This window comes from Phasianus colchicus, chromosome 18 (assembly GCF_987193195.1).
Source record: "Phasianus colchicus chromosome 18, bPhaCol1.hap1.1, whole genome shotgun sequence".
Classification (NCBI taxonomy): Eukaryota; Metazoa; Chordata; class Aves; order Galliformes; family Phasianidae; genus Phasianus; species Phasianus colchicus.
This window is the reverse complement of record NC_143453.1, coordinates 9,664,851-9,686,836: the sequence shown is the minus strand read 5'-3', so window position 1 is coordinate 9,686,836 and position 21,986 is coordinate 9,664,851. Positions and strand designations below refer to the sequence as shown.

The following is a 21,986-nucleotide window of genomic DNA, read 5'->3' as shown; positions in this document are numbered from 1 at the left end:
GCTTTTTGGTTTGGCTACTGTCACTTACAGTCTCTCATACACAAACACTGCAACTAGACTGCAAATTGTCTGCTAAAATCTTTTGTTGTCGATTTTACCAATAAATATTTTAACAGCAGCCACTGAAAACAGCACAGCTAGCACACCAACACCATTCAAATCTCTTTCTCAAATCTGCTGCTGAGGCTGTGACAAAAATCCTAATTCCACAATTTCTGTGCTTTGATGGTAATACAGTTTTCTACTGATTGCTCCACATTAGGAGAATTTTAAACATTTTAAATACCTTGGAATTCCAAATCCCTAGAAGAGCAGTTCAAATGAAACTCCTAATTAGTCTGCAGTAAGTGTAAGGGTACAGCCAAAAACCTGCCTCCATGTGCAACACGAAGTGGAAATTTTAGTGTGCCACCAGCATTGGAAACAGAGACAAGACTGATGAGTTGAAACAGTCATTAAAACAAACAAACAACAAACACTGAATAATCTGATGCCAGTGTTCAAGTTATAATTCAACAAGCACAGATGCTGAGTTATATTATTGTTTGCTTTTCGTGTACTTTACGAATTATTTTGCACTTTTGTATTAGTACAAACTAGGCAAAAACTGTCTCTGATATATTAGGTGATATGCACCTTAGGGGGAGCTTCCTCCTCCCCAGTCTGCTGGCTGTTCTTTTAATCAGAAGTTAGTTGGCGGTCCACTCAATGCTAGGGCTGGGCTAGCAAGAGACAAATCATTTCACTTCAGAAAACTATTAATCTTGGTGGCACTGCGTTTGTGTGCCACGATTTACTATAACAAAATAACAATGCTCAGCTTAAAATTAAATACCAGTCTCACATAATGGTATACATTTACTTATATGATAAAACAATGGAATCATGAGGATTCATTAGTAACAGAGGGAACAGTTGTACTACAAGAGATCAAACTGATGACTACTGAAATGTTTTCAGTGCTGTAAAATGCATACAAATTCTTTTGGGGAAAGATAGCTGTATTAAAAGTATTTAATTAAAAAGTATTGCCAAGGTCAGGTGATTTAAAATCAGGCCATCAGCCCTACATGCCATCACATTAGTGAAAATAGAGACAAACTCAATATCAAGACCAAATAATTAAAAATCAATACAAATTTCCCTTCTTTACAGTTCCTTACCTCAGTTGCTCTTCTTCCATTACACAGCATGGTCAGGTATTGGTGCTTTAGTCTAACTAATCTTCAAGGGGATACTGACCCATACCAGGAATAGTTTACCTTTTGGTGTAATTCAGAACTGGACAAACTTACAATCTGGAGGCAGTTTACTGATTGATGTTCTACCTGAATCTAATGACTTTTGTATCATTAAACCATTTTATTACATGATCAGTTAGCCTTCACATGCTAAAATTCTATCCAGAGTTATATCTATTTAAAATAAATATGGTAAATACAGAAAAAAGTGGGCTATACCTGCATTTTGTAGAAATCTACACCAGTCAAATGTTTCAGTGGGAGTAGTCCTGATTCCTGTATTGAAGAAAAGAGAATATGACATGTTTGTTTCTTGGATGGCTGCACCATGCCTCTTAAAATCTTGCTATAAGAAAACATATTTCTCTCAAGCACACCTCATACACAACAATACAGGCAATGGCAAAGAGTTTGACTTCAGTGGAGTCAGCACTTCAAACCAAGGTCCATTTCAGCAAAACATTTCCAGAGAAAAGAAGATAGATACATAAACATACAGGTACTAAATATATCAACTAAATAAATTGAATGCATTAGTAAATATTTCAAAACTCTCACCTTGATATTGGACATATATTTTCTTGCTAGCATCTGGCTTCAAAGAGAAGGAGAAGAAAAGTGATTTATAGTTCATTATAAAAGAGCTGCTCAGCCTTTACAAAAAATCTAGTATAACAATATGGTCATCACTGTGATTTTCTTTTGACAAGACAGATCATTAGAAAATAATATTTTAATAAGACTAAAAGCCAACAAAATCAGCACTTTAAATTACATTTACAACAAAAATTTACAGTATCACGGGATTCGTTTTGTAATTAACACAATTACCAGGTCAGTAGAAGCACATTTTTTTTTTAGTTTAGCTCTGTGTACTTTCTCATAACCATTAACTTGTTTATGGCACAGAAAAAGAAAAGATGTTCAATTACAGAACAGCCCTAGCTCTCAAAAACACTGGTTTTCAAAGAAAAAGTACAGCTAGTTTTAGAACCACAGACACATTTATCTGTCATAGAAGTTTAAAACACATCAGGCATGTATCTGGCCCTTCTTACCACTAACCTTTTCAAAAACTGCTGCCAAATATATATGTAAGACTTGTCTATACAGGAACATGGGCCAGTGGTAGTTACTGCAGTTAATCCCAAATAAGAATTGCACACGAAATCATTTTAAAATAAATACAGTAAAAGTGGTAATTGCAACACTTCCAACTTTTCTCCTGAAGAGTTGGTACACCAGTAATTTAACGTATTATTAAAAAAAACAGTTCTTACTTCATTGACTTTCTGTAACTCCAACCAGGAATTTGTGGAATATCAATTTTTTTTTTTTTTTTTTTTTTTTAAAGAAAACAGAAATCTTCTCAGGATCTTTCAAAAAGGACAACAAAACAGAACAAAAACAAACAACCAAATGCACTCTTCCCCTCCAGCAAAAAGAAGCACGGTTTGAGTTCATTTGTAAAAACTCTGGGTTCAGACAGTTCCTACTTCTTTTAAAAGCACTGCTTGCCTTAGGAGTAAGGGAGGGAATTGCTCAACTCACTCATTCTCCAACAAATTTGCTCAATATTACCTTGCAAGTTTCAGTTTGAAATCACATTCTTTCAAGCAATTCTAATGACACTATTGCTTAGTGTACCATCCTGGAGTCCCAAAACAACCTTTGCTAGAACATCAGTCTTTGCTGACTTAGAGCTAAATGCTCTTTGCTACCATTTCACCGTGGAGAAAAGCACAGTCCCCCAACAGGCTTGTGACTCTGTGAGTCACTGAGGATTTGACTGCTGTGCATCTTTTTAAGGTGCAAATGGGAAGAAGAGTCCCATATTGCCCTTCCAACCACCCCACTTTGGAGCAGTGGGAAATGGCTGACACACAGATGATACACTGCTGAACTCCTCAAGCTAAGAACTGCTATGCAGACGTGTTTCAGTGTGGGAAACTGGTAGCATAATGCAGGCATAGTTACATGATGGTAGAGCATTGATGCTGGATCACATCACTCTGCACATTACTTTTCCCTTCTCCTCTCCCACCTCCACTCCAACCTCAGCAGTGTGAAATCACATCTGAAGGATGATGTCAGGGTAGGAAGAAAAAAACAATAATTAATACAGAAACAAACTACTAAAGCAACAAAATCCTGAACCAATCTGCTCAGGAAATAAGAAGCCAAAGAAGTGATGACTTTTTTCTTTCTTCCACTTGAAGGCATTTTGTGAGGACTTTTTAATTCAAAATTTCTACATGACTGCCCCTACAGTTCACTGCTCAGTCATGACAGTCTATTTTAGTTATTAAAGATGAACTGGAAAAAGAAAAATAGTAAAAGAAATGGACAGAAAAGGGGTCAGGAAGAAGTGAATAGTCATCAACAAGCAGCTCACAGATGGGAAGAGGACAGTTACAGGGAATCAGAGAACCCAGGGTGAATCAGCCACATCACAAAAACAACGTGAGCAAGCAGGTCCAGTAATAAATGAAGTGGGAAAAATGTAACGCTGTTTATGTTATAGTAGAAGACTAAGGATATCTTTCAAAAGGCAAATGAACTTTTGTGATCCAACAATTTAAAAAATAAAGGTGGTTTCATATGTTGTTTTATTACTTAATACTTCTTGGCCTTTTTTTTTTTTTTTTGTTTAAATCTATGAATAAGTACCATTTTAAATTAAATTGGATTTTTCAATCCAAAAAAAGCCTTGCTAATGATGGAGACAGCACTGCAAGTTGAAGGACAATTAATTTTTAGGACAAGTGGAAGAGCTGAAATTCAGAGCTAGGAGTTAAGATGCAACGAAAGAAAAAGTGGAAAGAAGGTAGATGGGGCAGGGGGCAGATTAAGCCAGCCTTGCCTCTATAGCTGACGTACAGCATGATCCTGCTTAGACTTTGGGGCTTAAAGATATGTTTTTTACTTCTCTAAAACCGTTACATTTCAAAAATAATCTGAAATTAATTTGGTCTCACGCTCTACAAGACCCTTAATGACTATGCAGTAACTAAATATATTCCTGCCAAGGCTGGGATCATCAAGAAGAAAAGAGTAGAAACACAGAGAACAGATATATTCACATGTTATAGATCAATTTTATGTTATGCTCTTTATTTTAGATGGTAGTAGGGAGAGTAGAAAAATGAAATTGAATACCAATAAAACTGGCTTAGGTAATTCTTAGGTACCAATTTTACACTATTGACATAAAACACTGACCATAAGCACAAGATATTTGAAAGTATTTCACGCTTACTTAGAATACAGATTATTACAGAAGCTATATTATGCAATTCATAATTAAGGATAATTTATCCAATGTAATAGAAAAGAAGCTGATGGAAGATATAGGCCTTGAGCGCAGTGCTATTCCTTATATGTTTGTAATGTGAATTATTGGGTAATTAATAAAGCACACATTATAATAATATAATGTATAATGTATATCACGTTAGGGTGAATTAACATGTAAAGAGTGGTAATATTCTGTGAGCTGTGTTATGGAAAGCTGTATTTATGCTTTTCAGTGTTTGAAAGAAAATGTATGACCCTTGCTCTCACCCTTTATGTGAAGATACAGATATGAGGATCTTCCAAGTCCAACTCCTGACTCCATACAAGGCAACCTAAGAGTTTCTCATCACCGGCTCAACTATAGGAAATAAAAATATGTTTCTTACTGATATTTCACAAGATAAGGTGGGTTAACAGGGTGGTCCTGACCTGCTCTTTTTATCCCAGTTGCCCCTTATTGGTGGAGAACTAATACACATACAAAAAAAAAACCAACACCAACATCTGGGCTAACAAGGCAGTCACGGGTCACCAGTGCTGCTTTGTGCTCCCCAAAAGCACTCCTTGTACTAAGATGTCTGACAGCTCCTTATTGCCTTACCCTGATCTTCGGAAACCAGCACTGCCTACTTCCAGGATCTGTCTCTATTTCCTCCACTGGCAGTCTGTCATCAACTCACCTACATGAAGGCGATAGGGTTGACCCAACCTATTTTCCAACAGCAGCATCAGATACTACAAATAACTGCACTGAATGAATGAGCTAGAATTGCAATCCAGCAGGTATAATGGTACCTACTAAATAAAAAGTACTCCGAAATTCTGAGACTGTGGTCATGGTGTATGGGCAAATAATGAATGCATAGAAACAAACTAATGGATGAAGAGAATCCTAATTGGTGTTAGCCCACATCTTTTTAACATGTATAACCACTAGGTTTCAGTTGTTACAAAGAAGTTATTTCCAAAAAACAAGAAGAAAATGAATGGGCTGCTCCAAAAGTAACGCCTCTTATTTTATTATGTTAGCCCACAACGTCAGAGGCGGATGCTGATGGTATGGCAACAGAGGCTGAACCCTCCCACCAATATTCCATTACGGTTTGTTGCCATGTGACAGATGGCAGCAGAGAGGAAGTTTGAAAGAATGGTGTCTGACATGGAAATGCATGTGAAGCAAAGGCATATAACTGAGCCCTTCACATAGAAGAAGTTGCACCCACTGACATTCACTGATAATTGCTGAACATTTATGGAGACCAAACAGTGGATGTGAGCACAGTGAGGCAGTGGGTGGTGCTTTTCAGCAGCTGGTGACAGTGACATGAAAGACAAGCCACAACCCAGATGGCCATGCAGATTGTTATGAGTGTTTATCGTTGGCAAACATGCACAGCTAATGGTGGTGTGACTATGTTAAAAAAAAAAAAAACAACAGTGTTTTGTAGCTGAGAATTTGCTCTATCAAATAGTGTTATTGTGCTCTTTGTACCTGTTGCAGTTTCCATGGAAATGAGCAGGAAGCTTTGCTTTCAGAGTGACCTATGCATTTAAAATTACCTAATTATCATACTATCTCAAAGGCTAAATGAAAGACTAGATGAGGGGAATGAATAGATGAGGGACACAGGGAGGTGTCCCTGCCAATAGCAGGTGGCTGAAACTAGATGATCTTAAAGGTCCCTTCCAACCCAAGCCATTCTATGATTCTATGAAATTAAAATATTATTTTTACTAAAAATTATGTGCTTTTTTTTCATTTACTCTTTATTGTCCCTACAACTTAAATTCCTGCCCTTTTGGTCTTATATTTCAAGAACAAAAAAAACCCCAAAGTATTAAGAACCTCAATCACATCAGTCAAATTAGCTAAGTCCTGGAGAAATCACTTGAGCTTTTCCTGCTAAAGACTGAGCTCACACTTCTACTGCATACACAGCACATTATCAAAGCAAGCATGCTCACCTCACAAAGTGCAAGAGGCCACTGCACTCATCTTGTATAGCACTTAAACATTATTTAAACAACCCATGGAATGAATTAAACTATCCAGTTGCAAAGACCTGAGATTAATATTTGCTGAGAGACTGAAAAATTAACACTAAGAGCTCATTGAACTCAACAGCAAAGCCATCAGTTACCTTCAGCAGTGGAAGATTTGGATTTAGCATATTTAAGTCACAATCTTGCAGGGAGTTTCTGGGCCCTTGGAAAATACGATTGATACCAATAATCATATATGGAAACAGATGAGTTTTTCCATAACTCCCTACCAATCCAGGATGCATTACAATTAATATGAAGTACATTACACATTTACTAGATAAGGGAATTTTTGTTAAACACCTTTTCTAATAAAATAGCATGGCAGCTCAAATATGAGGTTATCAACAAAACTGTATTTGAAAGGTCTTTTTATTTTTCTACGTGTACTGATGATTCTCTCCATGAACACAATACCTACCTTTAAATTAAATTCACCATAAGAAAATTTACTCCACACAGATAATATGTTTGCTACTTGAAAAACATTCTGTAGAATATCCTTTTTTTTTCTGCCAACTGAAATTTGATAGTTAGCTAACTTATCAGAGGAATTTCATTTTGCATTATTACTGCCAGTACTTTGCTGGCAAAATCATCTTTCAAATACACTGCCAAATGTGTTTGAATGCTATAATGTTGGATGAAAATAATTCTATTCAGTATTTTTCCATATTTCAGTTAGCTGTGTTTATTCAGATTTCAGAAGTAGAGATGACTTTTTCAAAGTGCTTTAGGAAACGCGCTGCTCACGTGCCCTACATCCCTCAAGGCCTGGTCAATCATGCTGTATTATTACACACCACTGGGCTTAGCAGAACTTCAGTTTTAAATTTGCAGTTCACCTGCAGAGGTTCATTCTATTTCCAGTGCTGATAAATGTTCTCACATTATTCTTCCAAATTCTTACTGTAAGCTTAGTGCAATTTTGTCAACATAACAAAGTTTATCAAATGAGTCAAAAAGAAACAATATGTGCACATAGTATCAGGAGGAATCCAATAATAGCAATAATGATTAATTTCAACTGTTACAGAGAAGCACTTTCCCTTTTCAAATACTAAACAGCATTTAAATGCCAGATCTATTTGATCTGTCAAAGCCCATAAATATGAAAGGCTTTCTCTGTAAAGAAAAAAAGAACAACAAACAGCATTAGAGAATATGAAGATGATTACAATTCTCTAGCAATTTTTAGCAGACATTTTAGGAGACTGAGTGGTTACTAATACGATAACCATCACCATCATCACATGAACATACCCACTCTGCTGCTGCCAGTTCCTTCATTTTCGTCGTGAAAGCCACGGCAAACCTAGTGAAATGGACAAAAATATATATATAAGAAGAGCGGAAGCTGATAAAAAGAATGATAGATGGACAGACAGAAAGCAGGCTTTCTGTTTTTACTTAACTAGAAAACATTGGTAAAACAAATGGTCTTTCTTCAGGCTTTAAGTGGATCTACAACTTAGAGCTCTCATGGAGTTTAAGTGATGATTTTCTTAAACTAGGAGAAAAATAATGGGAACATCCTGTGGTTTATCTAGATTAATACACACAGCTGCAATCTGCACAATGCAATCTGCATAACTAAAGTATGAATAAGCAAACAAGGGTGTACCTGAATAACTTCATGGGTAGGATTTTTACACCTGGGAGGGAGAAGAAAACTGCTCCCAAGCCTACTTTCACATTTCCCTTATGTCTGCTCACCACAGCTCATCCTGACTTTTAGAGATGTGCCTTTGAGAAACGTTCAGGACACTGCCATCCCACACAATAGAAGAGATATTTCAGAGACCATTTAAAAGCAGCATTGATATCTACAGTCCTTCTTTTTAGGCATCTCATTACAGAGAGATTTCAACCACAGAAGTCTGATATCTAAACATACCAAAGAAACAAGTTATTCTTACTGGGAGCTTGATGTAATACCCAGAAGTCATATGAGATACTTTTATGGAGTCAGATTTAATAAAGAACCTTTGTTCATCCTGAACTTTAAGGCAACTTTTAAGATGTGATTAAATACAAACACATGCTTTGACTGTTTTTAAATGAAACTTCAGTATTAAGTGGAACCACAGATGGTTCATTCCTGAAGACTATCAGTCCTGTAGAATACATAGGTTTGAATGTCTCTTTCATATAAGACATAATTTGTCTCTTTGGCTAAATTCTTTCTTTTTTTCATCTCTTTTAAAAGCATTGAATGTAACCATAAGTTATCAAATAAAAAACTTAAGACTCATTTTCTATTTCATGGTATTAATGTAACATTTCCATTCTGAGATATCTCTATAGTATCACAAATGCAAGAGGTGAAGCACACTGCTAAGTCACAGCCAAAACAGTGCTTTTCCACTGGAGATGATATGTTACAATTCGAGGGCACTCATTAGAAGTCACATAAATGCTGAGTTATAGCTCCTATTCTGTTTGTTGTGAGCAGACTTACTCCCATACATTTGTTTTGTAGTATCTGCTTTATGGTTTTACAATGCATTCTACATATATAACACGACAGCTCTACGGTTATTGAGGCCTTTGCAAATGCTTGTTTTCTCAAGATGCATCTGTTTCCTTTCTAGTTTTTGCAATTATACTTTCAATACATCATATTAACAAGCAGAAAAAACTTTTGCTCCCAAGTCTACAAAATACTATTCAATAGATTTAAATACCCTAAAGGAGTACAACCACCATTTAGAGGAATTTGATTAAAAACGAAACACTCATTATAAAGCTAGGGAGTGCTCAATACTTTGTTTTATGGAACGTGGTGGTATATTGTACTGGACAAGTAATCTACAATTCATAGTGCATTTTGCTTAGAACCCTGCAATCAATAAAGAAAAAAATCAATTTTTCTTTTAATAACTATGCAATGAATAATGCCAGTGATAATACTGGGGAAGAGATCCATTCAGTATAACTTCTAGAAAACTGAATTACTTTTACTGCACCAGAGTTATGAATTGCATAGAGCATGCACTAATGCATTTTGAAACATCAGAGGAAATCCAAAACTACACCTCAAGTACCTAAATTAATTACCATTAAAAAACAAACAAACAAACAAAAAAAACCACAAAAAGTGATTTAGTATGGTTTTGTATAAACTACATGAGCTGTATTGGTGACAGATCACGCCTAAAACACAGAACTGGATCAGAATGCACACTCATACATTCTCTTTTGAGATAATTTTCCAATTTCCAGTGCTGAAATCTAATGTTCTCATTGTAACCGACACATCAAATGACTTTCTTCTCTTCCTTAAGAACTGTTAAAAGAATACTTTTTAATTATAGGACAACAGAAAAGCATAAACACTTTGTTTTAAATGAGGCTGTAAGGTGATTTTCAACTGCAGTCCCATTAAGACATAAGAACGTGCCCTAATGATTTTTCAATGAGAGTCATTAAGCGCTGCCTTGGAAATCTGTTTACCTACCACATTTTTCAAGTCACTGTAGACAGAACAGCATATCGATGCCAGAGGTAAGTTAGCTAATAGTAGCGAGAACATACTGTGGTATTAGCAAAGATAAAAACCACAAGATATAAGCCTGCTGCAGACATTGCACACATTTCCTCATTGCTAACATGAACTAAAATCCATACCTCCATATCTGAACCAACGTAGTTATCTTTATGAGAAGCTGTGATGAATGGAGATGATCTCCTGAGCAGCCTTTGTTCAGCAACGTATTTAAGCTCTGCTAGAGAAGGTATGCAAAGAGCACCAAGGATGAGATGAGACCTAGATGCTTCCATTTATCACACCTGAGTGCACACTGAGGGCCCCCTTCCCTTAGCAGAGCTCAGAAAGCCTCTGCAGGGTACTGAAGTCAGCAGAAGCTCAGACACAACACACAGCTGAGCGACCTGCTGTAGCAGATTAGTGCTACCAAAATAACATCTTTGTTGACTTTTCATATTAAAGCAGTAGAAAACTAACCTAGATCAAAAGATCTCAATTTTACAGCAGTTAGTGAGTTAGAGCTGCTCTGAAAGCAGTCCTGGCACACAGAAGCCTGGGACACAGCTACAGGAAAGAACTGATGGGAGAAGGACAGGAATGCAGGTAAAGTCATCCTGTCATCAGTAAGCAATTAGTTGGACTGCACATGAAGAGACAACGGTGTGTGTCTTGATAAGACTTGGGCCATCTATTTAATTTTTTACCCTATTTGAAACGTTACATCCATTTTACTTTGGATTCAAACAAGAGAAAGGACTATTGCCTCACCACAGCGATGATCAAATACAGTCAGAATCAACTGACTTTTGGACCAAGCAGAAGTTTTTTTCAGAGGGATGTTGAAATAATGAGAAATGTTGTAAAATCCCCTCTGGTTTTATATTGTTTTCACTGATTTCTGACCAGTTCTTAACCACGTTTGATGACTCCACTGACATAACATTGGAATTTCTCCAGACTTTAAAACCCTCTGAAAATACTCACTTCTCAATTCACCAAAAAAGCAGAGAGAAGTTGTGTAAAGATTTTTTTTTCCCGTCTTTGCTTCTTTCTTTATGCATTGAGAAAAAGGATCACATTAGCAGAAAAAAAGAACAAAAGCTCTCTATACTTCAGTCAGCTGCGCACGCTGTCAGCACATCAAGTGCAAGGCCTCTGAAAGCAAGTTTGACTCTGGGATGCAACCAGATAAACACCAGTTATTTTTAGTTGTCTGCTTCTCAAACCGAGGAGCATTTTTATCTGTATGCATAGATGGAATTAAGCTCTGAAAATATAAAATGTCTAAAATAGTTTTAGTAAGAATTTATAATGTGATTGCATACAGCATTTGTACCCAAAACAAACAGATTAAATAAACCACAGTCAAGCTTCTACAATCCACGGTTACACTGAACATCAAAGACTGTCTTTATAATGCCTACCTATGAAGTAGATATGCTGCCAAGTCACAAGTTAAGTATTCTTGCTATTATTCTTCTCATTTTTACCTGCCTTAGAATTTTATACCCTCATCACATGCATAGTTATACTATTCTAGAAAACAGTTATGATTCAGTAGACAGAGCACAGGACTGGTGCACAAAAGCACAAAATTCATTACTTTTAATGGCATTTGAGTCATTTTGGAGAGTTGCAGTCAAAGATGCCAAGCTTTACCACTACTTCTGCCAACTCTTATGTGGACAAATACAACTAATGATTGTAACAGAGGAAACATAAAAAGAAAACAGTGCATACAGACTACATTTTTATGAAGAAACTGTATTATAAAATCGTAAGAACTAGATTGAGCTCACAGTGATATCAAGTTGCTTATCCTTTGTCCATTGGCTTACATATTTCCCAGCAACTCCAAGTATTTATGGAACAATTCCTACAAAATCTGCCTTTAAAATATGTAATTTCCTGTCGCAAACCTTCCACACAGATTTTACCTGGCTTCTCTTAGCACTGCTCCCATTACCCGACGTTTCTCTTCACTTCTGATGTCTTCATTTATATCTGTTCCTCCAAAGATGATTCCAAAAGGAATTCTGCTACCTGCAAAACAATGACCAAGGTGAGAAGAGGGCATTAAGAGTGAAAAAGGTACATTGACAAAACCATATCACATATATAAGCAAATGGCTTTGAAATCAAATGTGCACAAACTTATTTTTGGTACTGACAAGAAACATACAATAACAGCATGTCAGCCTGTTTTGTAGCTATGAGACTTTCTTTGGCTTTGTCCATATTTAATAAAACAATCAATTACTTTCTACATTTGGCAGCCCACCAAACAGCATGTATATTTCAAATGGTATTCACATGTTCATAAGATACAGTACCTCAAAGCTGGGTTTGTTCTAAGTATCTAGCCTCAGCCAATCAACCACTGCCCTCTCAAGCATTCCGGTATAATGGTTTGGGTGGCCAACGTTACAGCTGCTAACTTTGTACGTGGAGCCATACCACCAGAAAAAGTCTCCCAATTAAATAAGGCAGCATATGTGAAACTTCACCAAAACCACCATTTTGCTTAATTCCACCCGAAAAGATGGAACTGTTTATAAGTGGTTGCTCCAACACCTTTTGTGATGACCCAAATTCTGGAAGGTGCTGTAGGATGCCCAGAGCTCAGAACAGCAAGAGCAGAAGGATGCATGGTGACTGTGCTTTAAAGCATGAGTAAAAGCAGGGATGACCCAGCAGGGTGTGCACTGCGGTAAAAGCTTAGTTTTGATACATGGCATCACAGTAAATTAATGTTTGATACAAGCCATGACCACATGATAGCGTAGCACTTCTCTGCTAACAGCAGTAAGCCTTACGCAGACGAGGCCAAAGACGGTGAAAATACAAAAGCCAATAGTAATTTAAGATTCCTTTCTAATAGATTTGCTTTCCTGGTGTCTGGTTCTTTTTAGTGACTGACAGGTTACCAGAAATGTTCTCTTCTTAAACTCATCAAGGCTGTAGTCAATAGTGTTTACTGTTGACTGTTTCAGCACTGAAAACAATTAAGAGGTCAGTTTCCACCACATTAAGCAAACAGGTAACAACCTGAGGGTGGCTAATTACTACATGCATAACATGGTTTTAAATTCTAAACAAATGGCACTGCAGCAAGAGAAGCCCTAATACATAAGGCAGCAGAGATCATCACACAGCATTATTTTTGTATTTTATTCTTGGATCCCTACTGAAATCAGAGCTCCATTATAACAAAAGATACACAAGCACACTAGACATAATAATGCAGGCTTTCCAAAAGCTCACCAGCACAAATTGCCTGGGGACTGCTAAGTCTGAAACCAAGAACCGTGCAACTTACACTGAGATCTGATGAAACTATCAAATGATGTACCTTTGTCCAAGTGAATAGATTTGGACAATAGGAATGTGATCTCAAAAATGGATACACACTTGCAATTTCAGTAGGTGACAGCGTCTGTAATTTTGAAGCTGGTGCTTCAAGTGTATCATTAATGACAGACTAAAATTTTGTTCTACGTGGCCAGTTACTACAGAACATCTTATTATTTGTCAGATAACATCCTGCCTCCTAGAGCTTAGCTGGCATAAACAACAACTGCAAGTTATTTCATGTCCCCAAAAAACTCCAACTCATTTTTCAACAGAAAAATCAGATTAGCCTCTCTGCTTTTTTCAGTTTGACCTGAGCTACACTTAGCCAAGCTGCTGTCCTCTGCAAAAGCACCTTTGCTTAAACTATCTTAATGCTAATACGATGCTCTTATCTTAATGTAGTTTAAGTACTTAATTGTAAAATGCATTATGTGCTTTAAAAGTGCATTTATTTAGACCTCCCACAGAGAAAGACTTTCAGTGTTTCTGAATACTTGTTGAAGTGGATAAAGAGAATAACTAAGTTATGTGTGGGTTCTTGCATGTATTGCCTTTTGTAACAGTTTGCATTTATTTTCTTCTTTTTCAGTACATTTTAGGGGGTACTTTTAATGCAAAAGAGGAAGAGAATTACCTTGCAGATGTCTGCCTCCTTTATAAAGATGAATGGCCAGGGCTGCATCAAATTGATCTGCAGAGGTTAGATTCGCTATTTCAGTCAGACTTTCACACCTGGAAGCATCTTTGAGAATGCAGATGTGACCTGCATCGTGCAGATGACTCCTCCATTATAAGAACAGATAGAGCAAGAGAAAAAAAAAAAGAATAAAATGAATGTTGCAGGCATTCAATTACATAATGTTTTCCCTTAGTTTTTGTTCCTATATTAGTTGTGTTTGTTATTATTTTGTTCAGGTGACCACCAAGCTAAAGCAACGGGTTTTCGTGGAAAAGATCTTCACCACTGTGCACACAGCCATGCACTGTAGCCCCACACCTACTTTAAGGCCCAAAGCTATCAATGCTTGGGGAATCAGTGGAAGTGAACTCTGACCAGCACCTCTCCTGTGTCATTATCTGCTCAATATGCTAAAAAGATTCCATTTGAATAGAGAGTAAAAGCCTTGGTCTTGAATAACCTCAGACCCTCATTCTGGAGAAATGTCCCAACAAGTATGTCCAGCTAAATAATGCTGTTAAGAATACCTGTTCCTGTTTGCAGGAACAAAAAAAATGAAGGCATAAATAAAACTGGAGAGTTAAAACTGTTTTCCTTCTCTGTTTGACTGTGGGCTTGTCTCCTGCACTGGTTTACCCCATTTGTAAAACAGTCACAGGATAATTGAAGTCAAAAAAAAAAAAAAAAAGACACCAAAGTAATTACATGGAAACTTTCACAGTCTTTAGAAAAAAGTCTCAATTGTTACAAAAATTCTCACACACAAACCACCTATCTTGGTGCCAGCTTACCCATTCATCTTCATTTACAGCAGTTCCTCCTATTAAAAAATTGATTCAAATACTGCTGATGGATTGCAGGGAGCTCTGCTTTCAGCATTTCCACGAGCTTTGTCTCAGACTTTCCTTTTATACACTCGCCTCATAATTCCTCCTACAGAAACCAGATCCACTTATCAGTTTCCAATGGCATCAGCCAAAAAACAGGAGTAAATCCATGTTTTGATAGGAACTGGCACACTGCATCTGCTGACATGGAGATAACATCGCTTCAAACAACTAACGTTTATGTTTTCAGTATTACTAAGTACCACAAGGATGTTTGTTGTGCATTACATGTAGCTCCAGCTGATTTTTTCCTCACAGAATATTAATTGTTCTGGCATTAAAATCTTGCTAACTCAATAGCTTCTTGGATAATGTTGGCTGTTTCCTTTCTTGATCATTTCATATCCTCCCAAGGAACATCATTTTCTGTCCCGCAGAAGTTAGTCATTACAGCACAAATCAGTGCTATAAATGCTGTAAAATATCGTGAGGTCTCAAAAGGAATGCATTAGCACCATATCACACAGAGCTCCATCAGCACAACATATGGTACTGTATTTCTTCCTTATCCTAAAAAGAAACTCATTTTGCTTTTAATTTCACCGTTTAAAAGAGACCAAGGAATTGCAACAAGCACTAATAACAAAAAGCAACCAGACCAAAGCTCTTCATTTGCACTCTCAAGCAATTATTTACTTCCATTGCCCCGTGAACTTGCACCAAGCACCTGCTTGCCATCTGAAAGAGGCTCTCTCTTTGTATCTCAATAAAAACGCCCAAACCTCACAGCTGTGGAAGGAAAATCTCTGGGGCAAGTAGCTGGGATGCTGGTGCATGCAATCCCAAAATTCACAGCTGCTCATTAAATAGTGTAAAAGTGCTTTCCCCCCATCAGTGTTCCAATTACCACAAATCACTATCATGTGCAGGTACATCTGTGTATTACAGTTAATTTGAGAATAACTCTCTCGGGACACCAGGAATCAAGAAACTTTGCTAAGAATTGTGATCTAAAACTCTTTTTTTTTGTCACCTACCAGGAACGAGACTTTCCTCCACAGCTCCACCCTGCAAAACTGAATGACAGACAGCTGCTTGTGCTGTGAGCAGAGGGGGACTCCCTCGTGTGCTCCAAGGCTCAGAAATTGTGGATTGTCTCTATTGCTTTTTGGTTTTTTTTTCTACACAAAATGACTCAGGAGTACGTAAGAAATTTGCACGCGGCTTAAGAAGGAAAAATTATGTAATCATCCCCAGAATAATTTGAATTCCCAGATGTGAAGAGACCTTCATCCCATAAATGTACCGCTGAGTTCAATATGATTAGTCATAAGCTCCAAATTATGCATATATGGAAACATATGCGTACAGCAGCAGAGTTATGGGGTGGTGTTTGAGTACTGAAATTTACAGTGCTATTTTTCTATTTTTTTAGATGACTTTTCATCTCTATAAGCAAAAAAATTAAAAAATAAAAAAGCAGACTGTGATTTTCACACACATTCTGTTATCAAGGAACACGATAAGAAGGTGCTGCAAAGATATTGCAAGAAATTTTTTTGGGAGGCTGGTCTGTCTATGAAGTCACAGATGTCCCTGAACAAAGCCAAGACATAAGAGGATCACCACCCCTATCTTTTCTCCTCCTACAATCACAGAATGGCCAGGGTTGGAAGGGACCTTAAGGATCATGAATCTCCAACCCCCCTGCCACATGCAGGGCCACCAACCTCCTCATTTAATGCTAGACCAGGCTGCCTATTCACATTATTTCACCATCTCAAAAACAAATAATGTCTACGTGAAAAATAAAAATGAACTCCTCCTCTCTGTGAATCTAAAGCAAGACTGAAAATGTCAAATTTCAAGGCTATGCTTTCCCTCTATCACAATTCTGAATGCAGCAATAGATTTCCAATCACCTTAACTCCCAGTAAGCACTGCGTGGATCCAGACTTTGCCCTGCTTTGTCAAACCTTCCTCCTGTACACAGACACCAACAGCCCTGCGTGGGGAGAAGGATATTTCTAAATAGGAGTTTGGCTGCCAGAATCTGACCTTGGGTGTTTTGCTAGAAAGTAACCCATCTGGGAACGTCTCAGACATACAGTAAGCTTGGAAGATAATTTCTTAGAGCAGGTTGTAATAGTCACAGCTTACCCTGTGATATTTATTTACATCTAAACACCACTTAAACATTTCCCAGCCTCAACAATTTTTGTATTAAGAGAAGTCACCTGGATTTTATTCATTTATTTTCTTACTCTCCTGGGAAATCAAGAGACATATAACTGACACATACACGTGTCAGTGCTCTGGATCTATACAGTGTGCAGAGGGATATTGCTAAAAGTTGCCATGTTGATCTGACACATTTTTTACTTTGTTAAAAACTTCTGGAGAAAGAGTTTTCTCTAACACACCTACAAAATATCAGGTGATGCTTTACAATCTCATTTTTTCTTTCCTACATTATTGATCACTATTTCTCACTTCTTACCCTGGCTCAGAAAGCCTCCTAACCCTGCCTTGTAACTTTGGTTCAGGGTCTCAGAAACTGTTCTGCAGCTCCAAACAGCACGGCTGGAGCTAAGGTACAGACAAGTTAGAAGCAAGCTTGCTCATAAGATACTGCAGTTTTCAAACCTGTTTTCTTTTCTTCCATCTCCTTCTCAGGAACATTTATGTTCTAATTTTCTGATACTTGAATGGAATTACTCAAAACACAAAATAGGGATCATCCAAAAATATTAATTACCACTTTCCCTAGGCTGCCTACTCTGTAAAGCAGCTACGCATGAACTACTGTTAAATCTATACAGCATGATCCAAAGCTTATTAAGTCAGCAGAGAGACTTTCTGCAACTTGGCTACAGTCAAATACTCACAATTGCCACTGAAACTGTTCAAATTACAAGACTTGAAACCCCACTTGGTCGTTTCAGTTTCCTTTGTAAATTGTACTCTTTTGTTGTTGTTGTACTGTTTGTTTTTTTTTTTTTTTTTTAAATGCTGTTAAAGTAAAATATTCTTTATTTTACTTCTCACTCAAGCTTATCCTTTAAACAATGCAGACAATTTATGTTGGCTGGAAGGAAGCGTGAATAAAATTCACTGTGAGTAAGAACAGAAATAAAAATGGGACTGATACTGCTTCAGCCCTGAAGTCCTCTGGAAGGCCAAAATAACTCTGCAGGGTTTAATCCTGCCTTATAAATGGGTCCAGCTACAGGAAACATTCATGGACATAGTGCTGCTAGGGCAGAAGAACAGCAGCCCAACCAATGGCTTTTGCTTTGACTTTTATTCTCTACTCATTGCTCAGATTTTTCAAAGTGATTAAAAATTATGCAGACCAATACAAATAAAGCTCACAGCACCTCTATCATAACACTTGTTTTAGTGAACTGACTTCTGGCCAAATTAGATTCCGGTATCTTTGTCACCAGCTACTTTAAACTCAGGAAATGAATATATTATTTATGAAAATAGCTGTAATAACATAAACATAGTATCCCCAGTGATATTAAGCCATAAAATTAATCTATGCTGGCAAGTGTCCAACCCGGAGGCAACATCATTGTTTCATGTATACTCAACTGAAAGTTGGGCACAGCTCAATATGAAAGAGGAAAAAAAAAGGAAGATTGAACAAATAAATTCAGAAGCATGCACGCAGACACAACCAAAGCTAAATATTAATCTGAATGTACATTCTCTGCAGCGTACACGTTAATACACAAAGGTTACCCATATGAACCTGACTTCAAATATGGCAAATCAGAGAGAGAAGCAACACGCCCAAGCATTTAGCCATACATGTTGATATTTTTAAAGTCACAAGGCACAAAGTCTTAATAAAACCCATGTTAAGTAAAAGTATCTGTGTAAGATGGTTCTACTGGTTTAGATGTTGTACTAAATATTGGTGGACTGAATGACCTCAGAGGTCTTTTCCAATCTTTGTGACTCTATGATTCTGCTGGTAGCTGTCACTTAGCAGCCTTTTAGTCAGGAAGATTTAATTGATAGCTGGTACTCCTTACTCCTTTTCCCAATTAGATTTCTTTTCTTAAATGGGCTCCTTTCTATTAGTACTATAAACAAAATTTATGTCAAGTGATAAGATATCAACTGAACATGACATAAGCTACTGATTCTCAAAGACTACTTCTGTTAGAAATCTTTAATCTATCTTCATTTTGAAAATGAATTAAATTAGCCTTTCCTTCACAACTTAACTTTCTGCCTGAAGGTCGATGAGAAAGCAGCATCCATTTTGTGCAAGGCTGTGAGCAGTAGGATGCTAAAGCAAGTTGGGGTACTCTGCACAGATACTGCAGATGTGCTTACACAGTGCAATCATTTGCAGCTAACATGGTAATATGTTAAACCATCTGCCAGCTGAGCTGTTCTATCTCAGCAAACCTACACTTTCTTGCACGTTAGCTCAGGCCATACAGGTGTCACACGCAGCTGGAGATGACTAACCAAAATCACTGATTACTGCCACTCCGACAAAGGCACCTTACTAAGTCGCTGTGCCTTGGTGCAACATACTGATGTGGTCATAATTAATCTCAGTTTATTAAGAAGGAAATTTGGAATAACATGTGGACGTTTGTTTGACTTGTTTACTTATGCTCAGTTTAACTAGCAATAAGGCAGACCCAGCTTTCCACTGGCTTGCCTCTGAACTGCTCCACAGTCTAAATGCGAAGTGGAAGGTGAAAGTAAACGAATACGTGATTTGTAAAGATAGAAGAAATAACCTTAAGGAGGAAGAATAAGCATAGACTTCCCAAGAATAACCAGCTTTGTTTTATCCGGTGAGAGGAAAAGATAAGACTAAAGTGAATCATTGAATCACTGAGGTAGGAAAAGACGCTCTGCTCACCCAGCCCAGCCATGCCCATTGACACGTCCATCAGTGCCACGTCTGCGTGGTTATGGACCACCTCCAGGGACAGGGACCCCAGCGCCTCCCTGTGCAGCTCATACCAGTGCTGACTGCTCTTTCTAAGAATTTATGCCTAATGTCTAACCTGATGAAGAACGTCGAGTTATTAGTGCATTTTAGGCCCTTAGAGGAGCGAGGTGCTGCACTAGGATGGCTGCGTGGGCTCTTCTCTTGTTTCAGGCTCTGCAGCTGCTGCTGCACCTCACACTGACCTTGGTGGGCGCTTCCAAACCAGCAACCCTTGGGAAACCCACCACCACTGACCGAACAGCGGCAGAACGCTCCAGCACTGAGATAACGAGAGCGAGCTCGGGTCACCCCTACAGCGTGACCTGCCCCGTGCTGAACGCAGCCTTATTTCTTTATTCATTTACCTGTTCGGCGGGGGGCTCTCCCCTCAGCTCTCTCGTGCTGCGAAACAACAGCCAGCCCTCACGGCGCCCGCAGCTCGGCGGGGCCGCAGCCATCAGCGGGGCTGAGGTGAGCCACGCCGCCGCCGTGCGCCGCAGCGGGGAGCGAATGGCGGCCGGCTCGCTCCTGCGAACGGGGACCGCGATGCGGCGGAGGGGACCCGAACTCCTCCCTCGCGCCGAGCTGCGTGCACTTACTGTATCCTGGCCGCCGTGGTCGCGTTGCCGGTGTGCGTTCGGAGGCACGCCAGCAGGAGCAGCCTCATAGCGGTATTTTCTTCTTCCCGCCGCGGCGAGGGGCCGCGCCGCGGTCGATGTCTGCCCGCAAGCCTCCTCACCTGCCGCCGGCACGGGAGCGGCCTCGCGGAACCCACGCGGCGCTGCGGGCGCACACCTGCATCGGCCCCGCCCGGCGCGGAGCCGGCCGAGCTGCCCCAATAGCAGCGGGATCTGCGCGCGGTGGTGTCGGAGCCGCTCTGCCTGCAGGGCCCCCCGAGGTCAGAGTGCACGCTGATTATCGGGAAGGGCAAAAGCCAAGGAGAACCACAGTCTCGGCTACAGCAGGCAGTCCAACCAGCCTGGGCGTGAGCGCCTAGCAGGGACAGAGCATCCACAGCATCACCACTTTCTGAATGAAGAATTTCTCCCTTAAACCCACGGTTTTTAATTTAAAATTTACCCCTTGTCTTGTCACTACACACCCCAACAGAATCTCTCCCCTTCTTTCCTGTGGGTGTCCTTTAAACCCTGGAAGGTGGCTGTAAGGTCTTCCCCAGTGCCTTCTCCTGCTTAAATAACCCCAACTTTTCTTCAGAGAAGCACTCCAGCCCTCAAATCATCTTTGCCTCCTGGGATGATTTGTGCTGGAAGGAACCTCAAAGACTGCCCTGTTTCAGCTGCTCAGCTGGGCACTAAATCAGACTCCAATCAACCTGGCCTCAAATACCTTCAGGAAAGGGGCAAAGAAAGAGCTCAGGACCAAGAAAACCACATCCAAAGCAAGCACTCAAGACAACCTCAGTAACCAGAAACAAAGCAAGCAGCCAGGTGGGGCAGCAGGCAGCAACACTGTGGGGTCCTCTTTGGAGACTGATAAAGGCCCAGATACCCATGGCTTCAGACTGAATTCTGTATTTTGTAAATACACTGACAGCACATACAGGGTGTTTGTCACTGTGAGGTAGGTAGAAAGAAGGCTTGAACTAAGAGGAAGCTCACTTTTTTGCTTGCATGTTTATAACCTGGACTGCTTCCCTGATGTAATTTACCACAAGGCCACACTGATGCATGTTACCCCAAGGCTGTAGGAGATAGAGAAAAACAATCTGCAAACCGCAGTGCCTGTTTATTTTGCTTTCAACTACTCTTCAAGTCTCCCTGGCAGGTAAGGAGAGAAAAATACACCACTTACAGGGAAAGGTTCCTAAGCTTCCTGATTTTAAAAATAATAGTTCTTGAGATGCTTTCTGTGGGTATCTGAGGATGAAAGGTATTCAGGAATTGAAGGGTTTTAGAAGGGAAAAAGATGTACTACTTCTTGGAGTGTACTCTGGCAAATTGTGAGCATTTTGGTGAGGAGGCTTGGGTTTTGCTAACACATCTTCATGCTGCAGAGCCATGCTCAACTCTCTGCACTCACTGAGGCTCATTTGGAAATTATTCAGCACAACATCCTGTTCAGACCA

The 21,986-nt window shown here is 39.0% G+C and overlaps 1 protein-coding gene across 2 annotated transcripts in view; it reads right to left on the bottom strand.

Annotated features, from left to right (window-relative positions):
* GLT1D1 (glycosyltransferase 1 domain containing 1) overlaps window positions 1-21,986 on the bottom strand; it is a 43,275-nt gene extending 21,289 nt beyond the window's left edge. The window contains exons 1-6 of one of the 2 annotated variants that reach the window (XM_090152724.1): window positions 20,500-21,986; window positions 14,060-14,208; window positions 12,009-12,114; window positions 7,845-7,896; window positions 1,800-1,836; window positions 1,461-1,517 (exon numbers count right to left, since the gene is read on the bottom strand). In XM_090152724.1, coding sequence (XP_090008850.1) covers window positions 1,461-1,517; window positions 1,800-1,836; window positions 7,845-7,896; window positions 12,009-12,114; window positions 14,060-14,208; window positions 20,500-20,567 — 469 coding nt within the window. In that variant the 5' untranslated portion in view covers window positions 20,568-21,986. The remainder of the gene's footprint in view (window positions 1-1,460; window positions 1,518-1,799; window positions 1,837-7,844; window positions 7,897-12,008; window positions 12,115-14,059; window positions 14,209-20,499) is intronic. The other variant, XM_031592706.2, reaches the window with a different exon arrangement.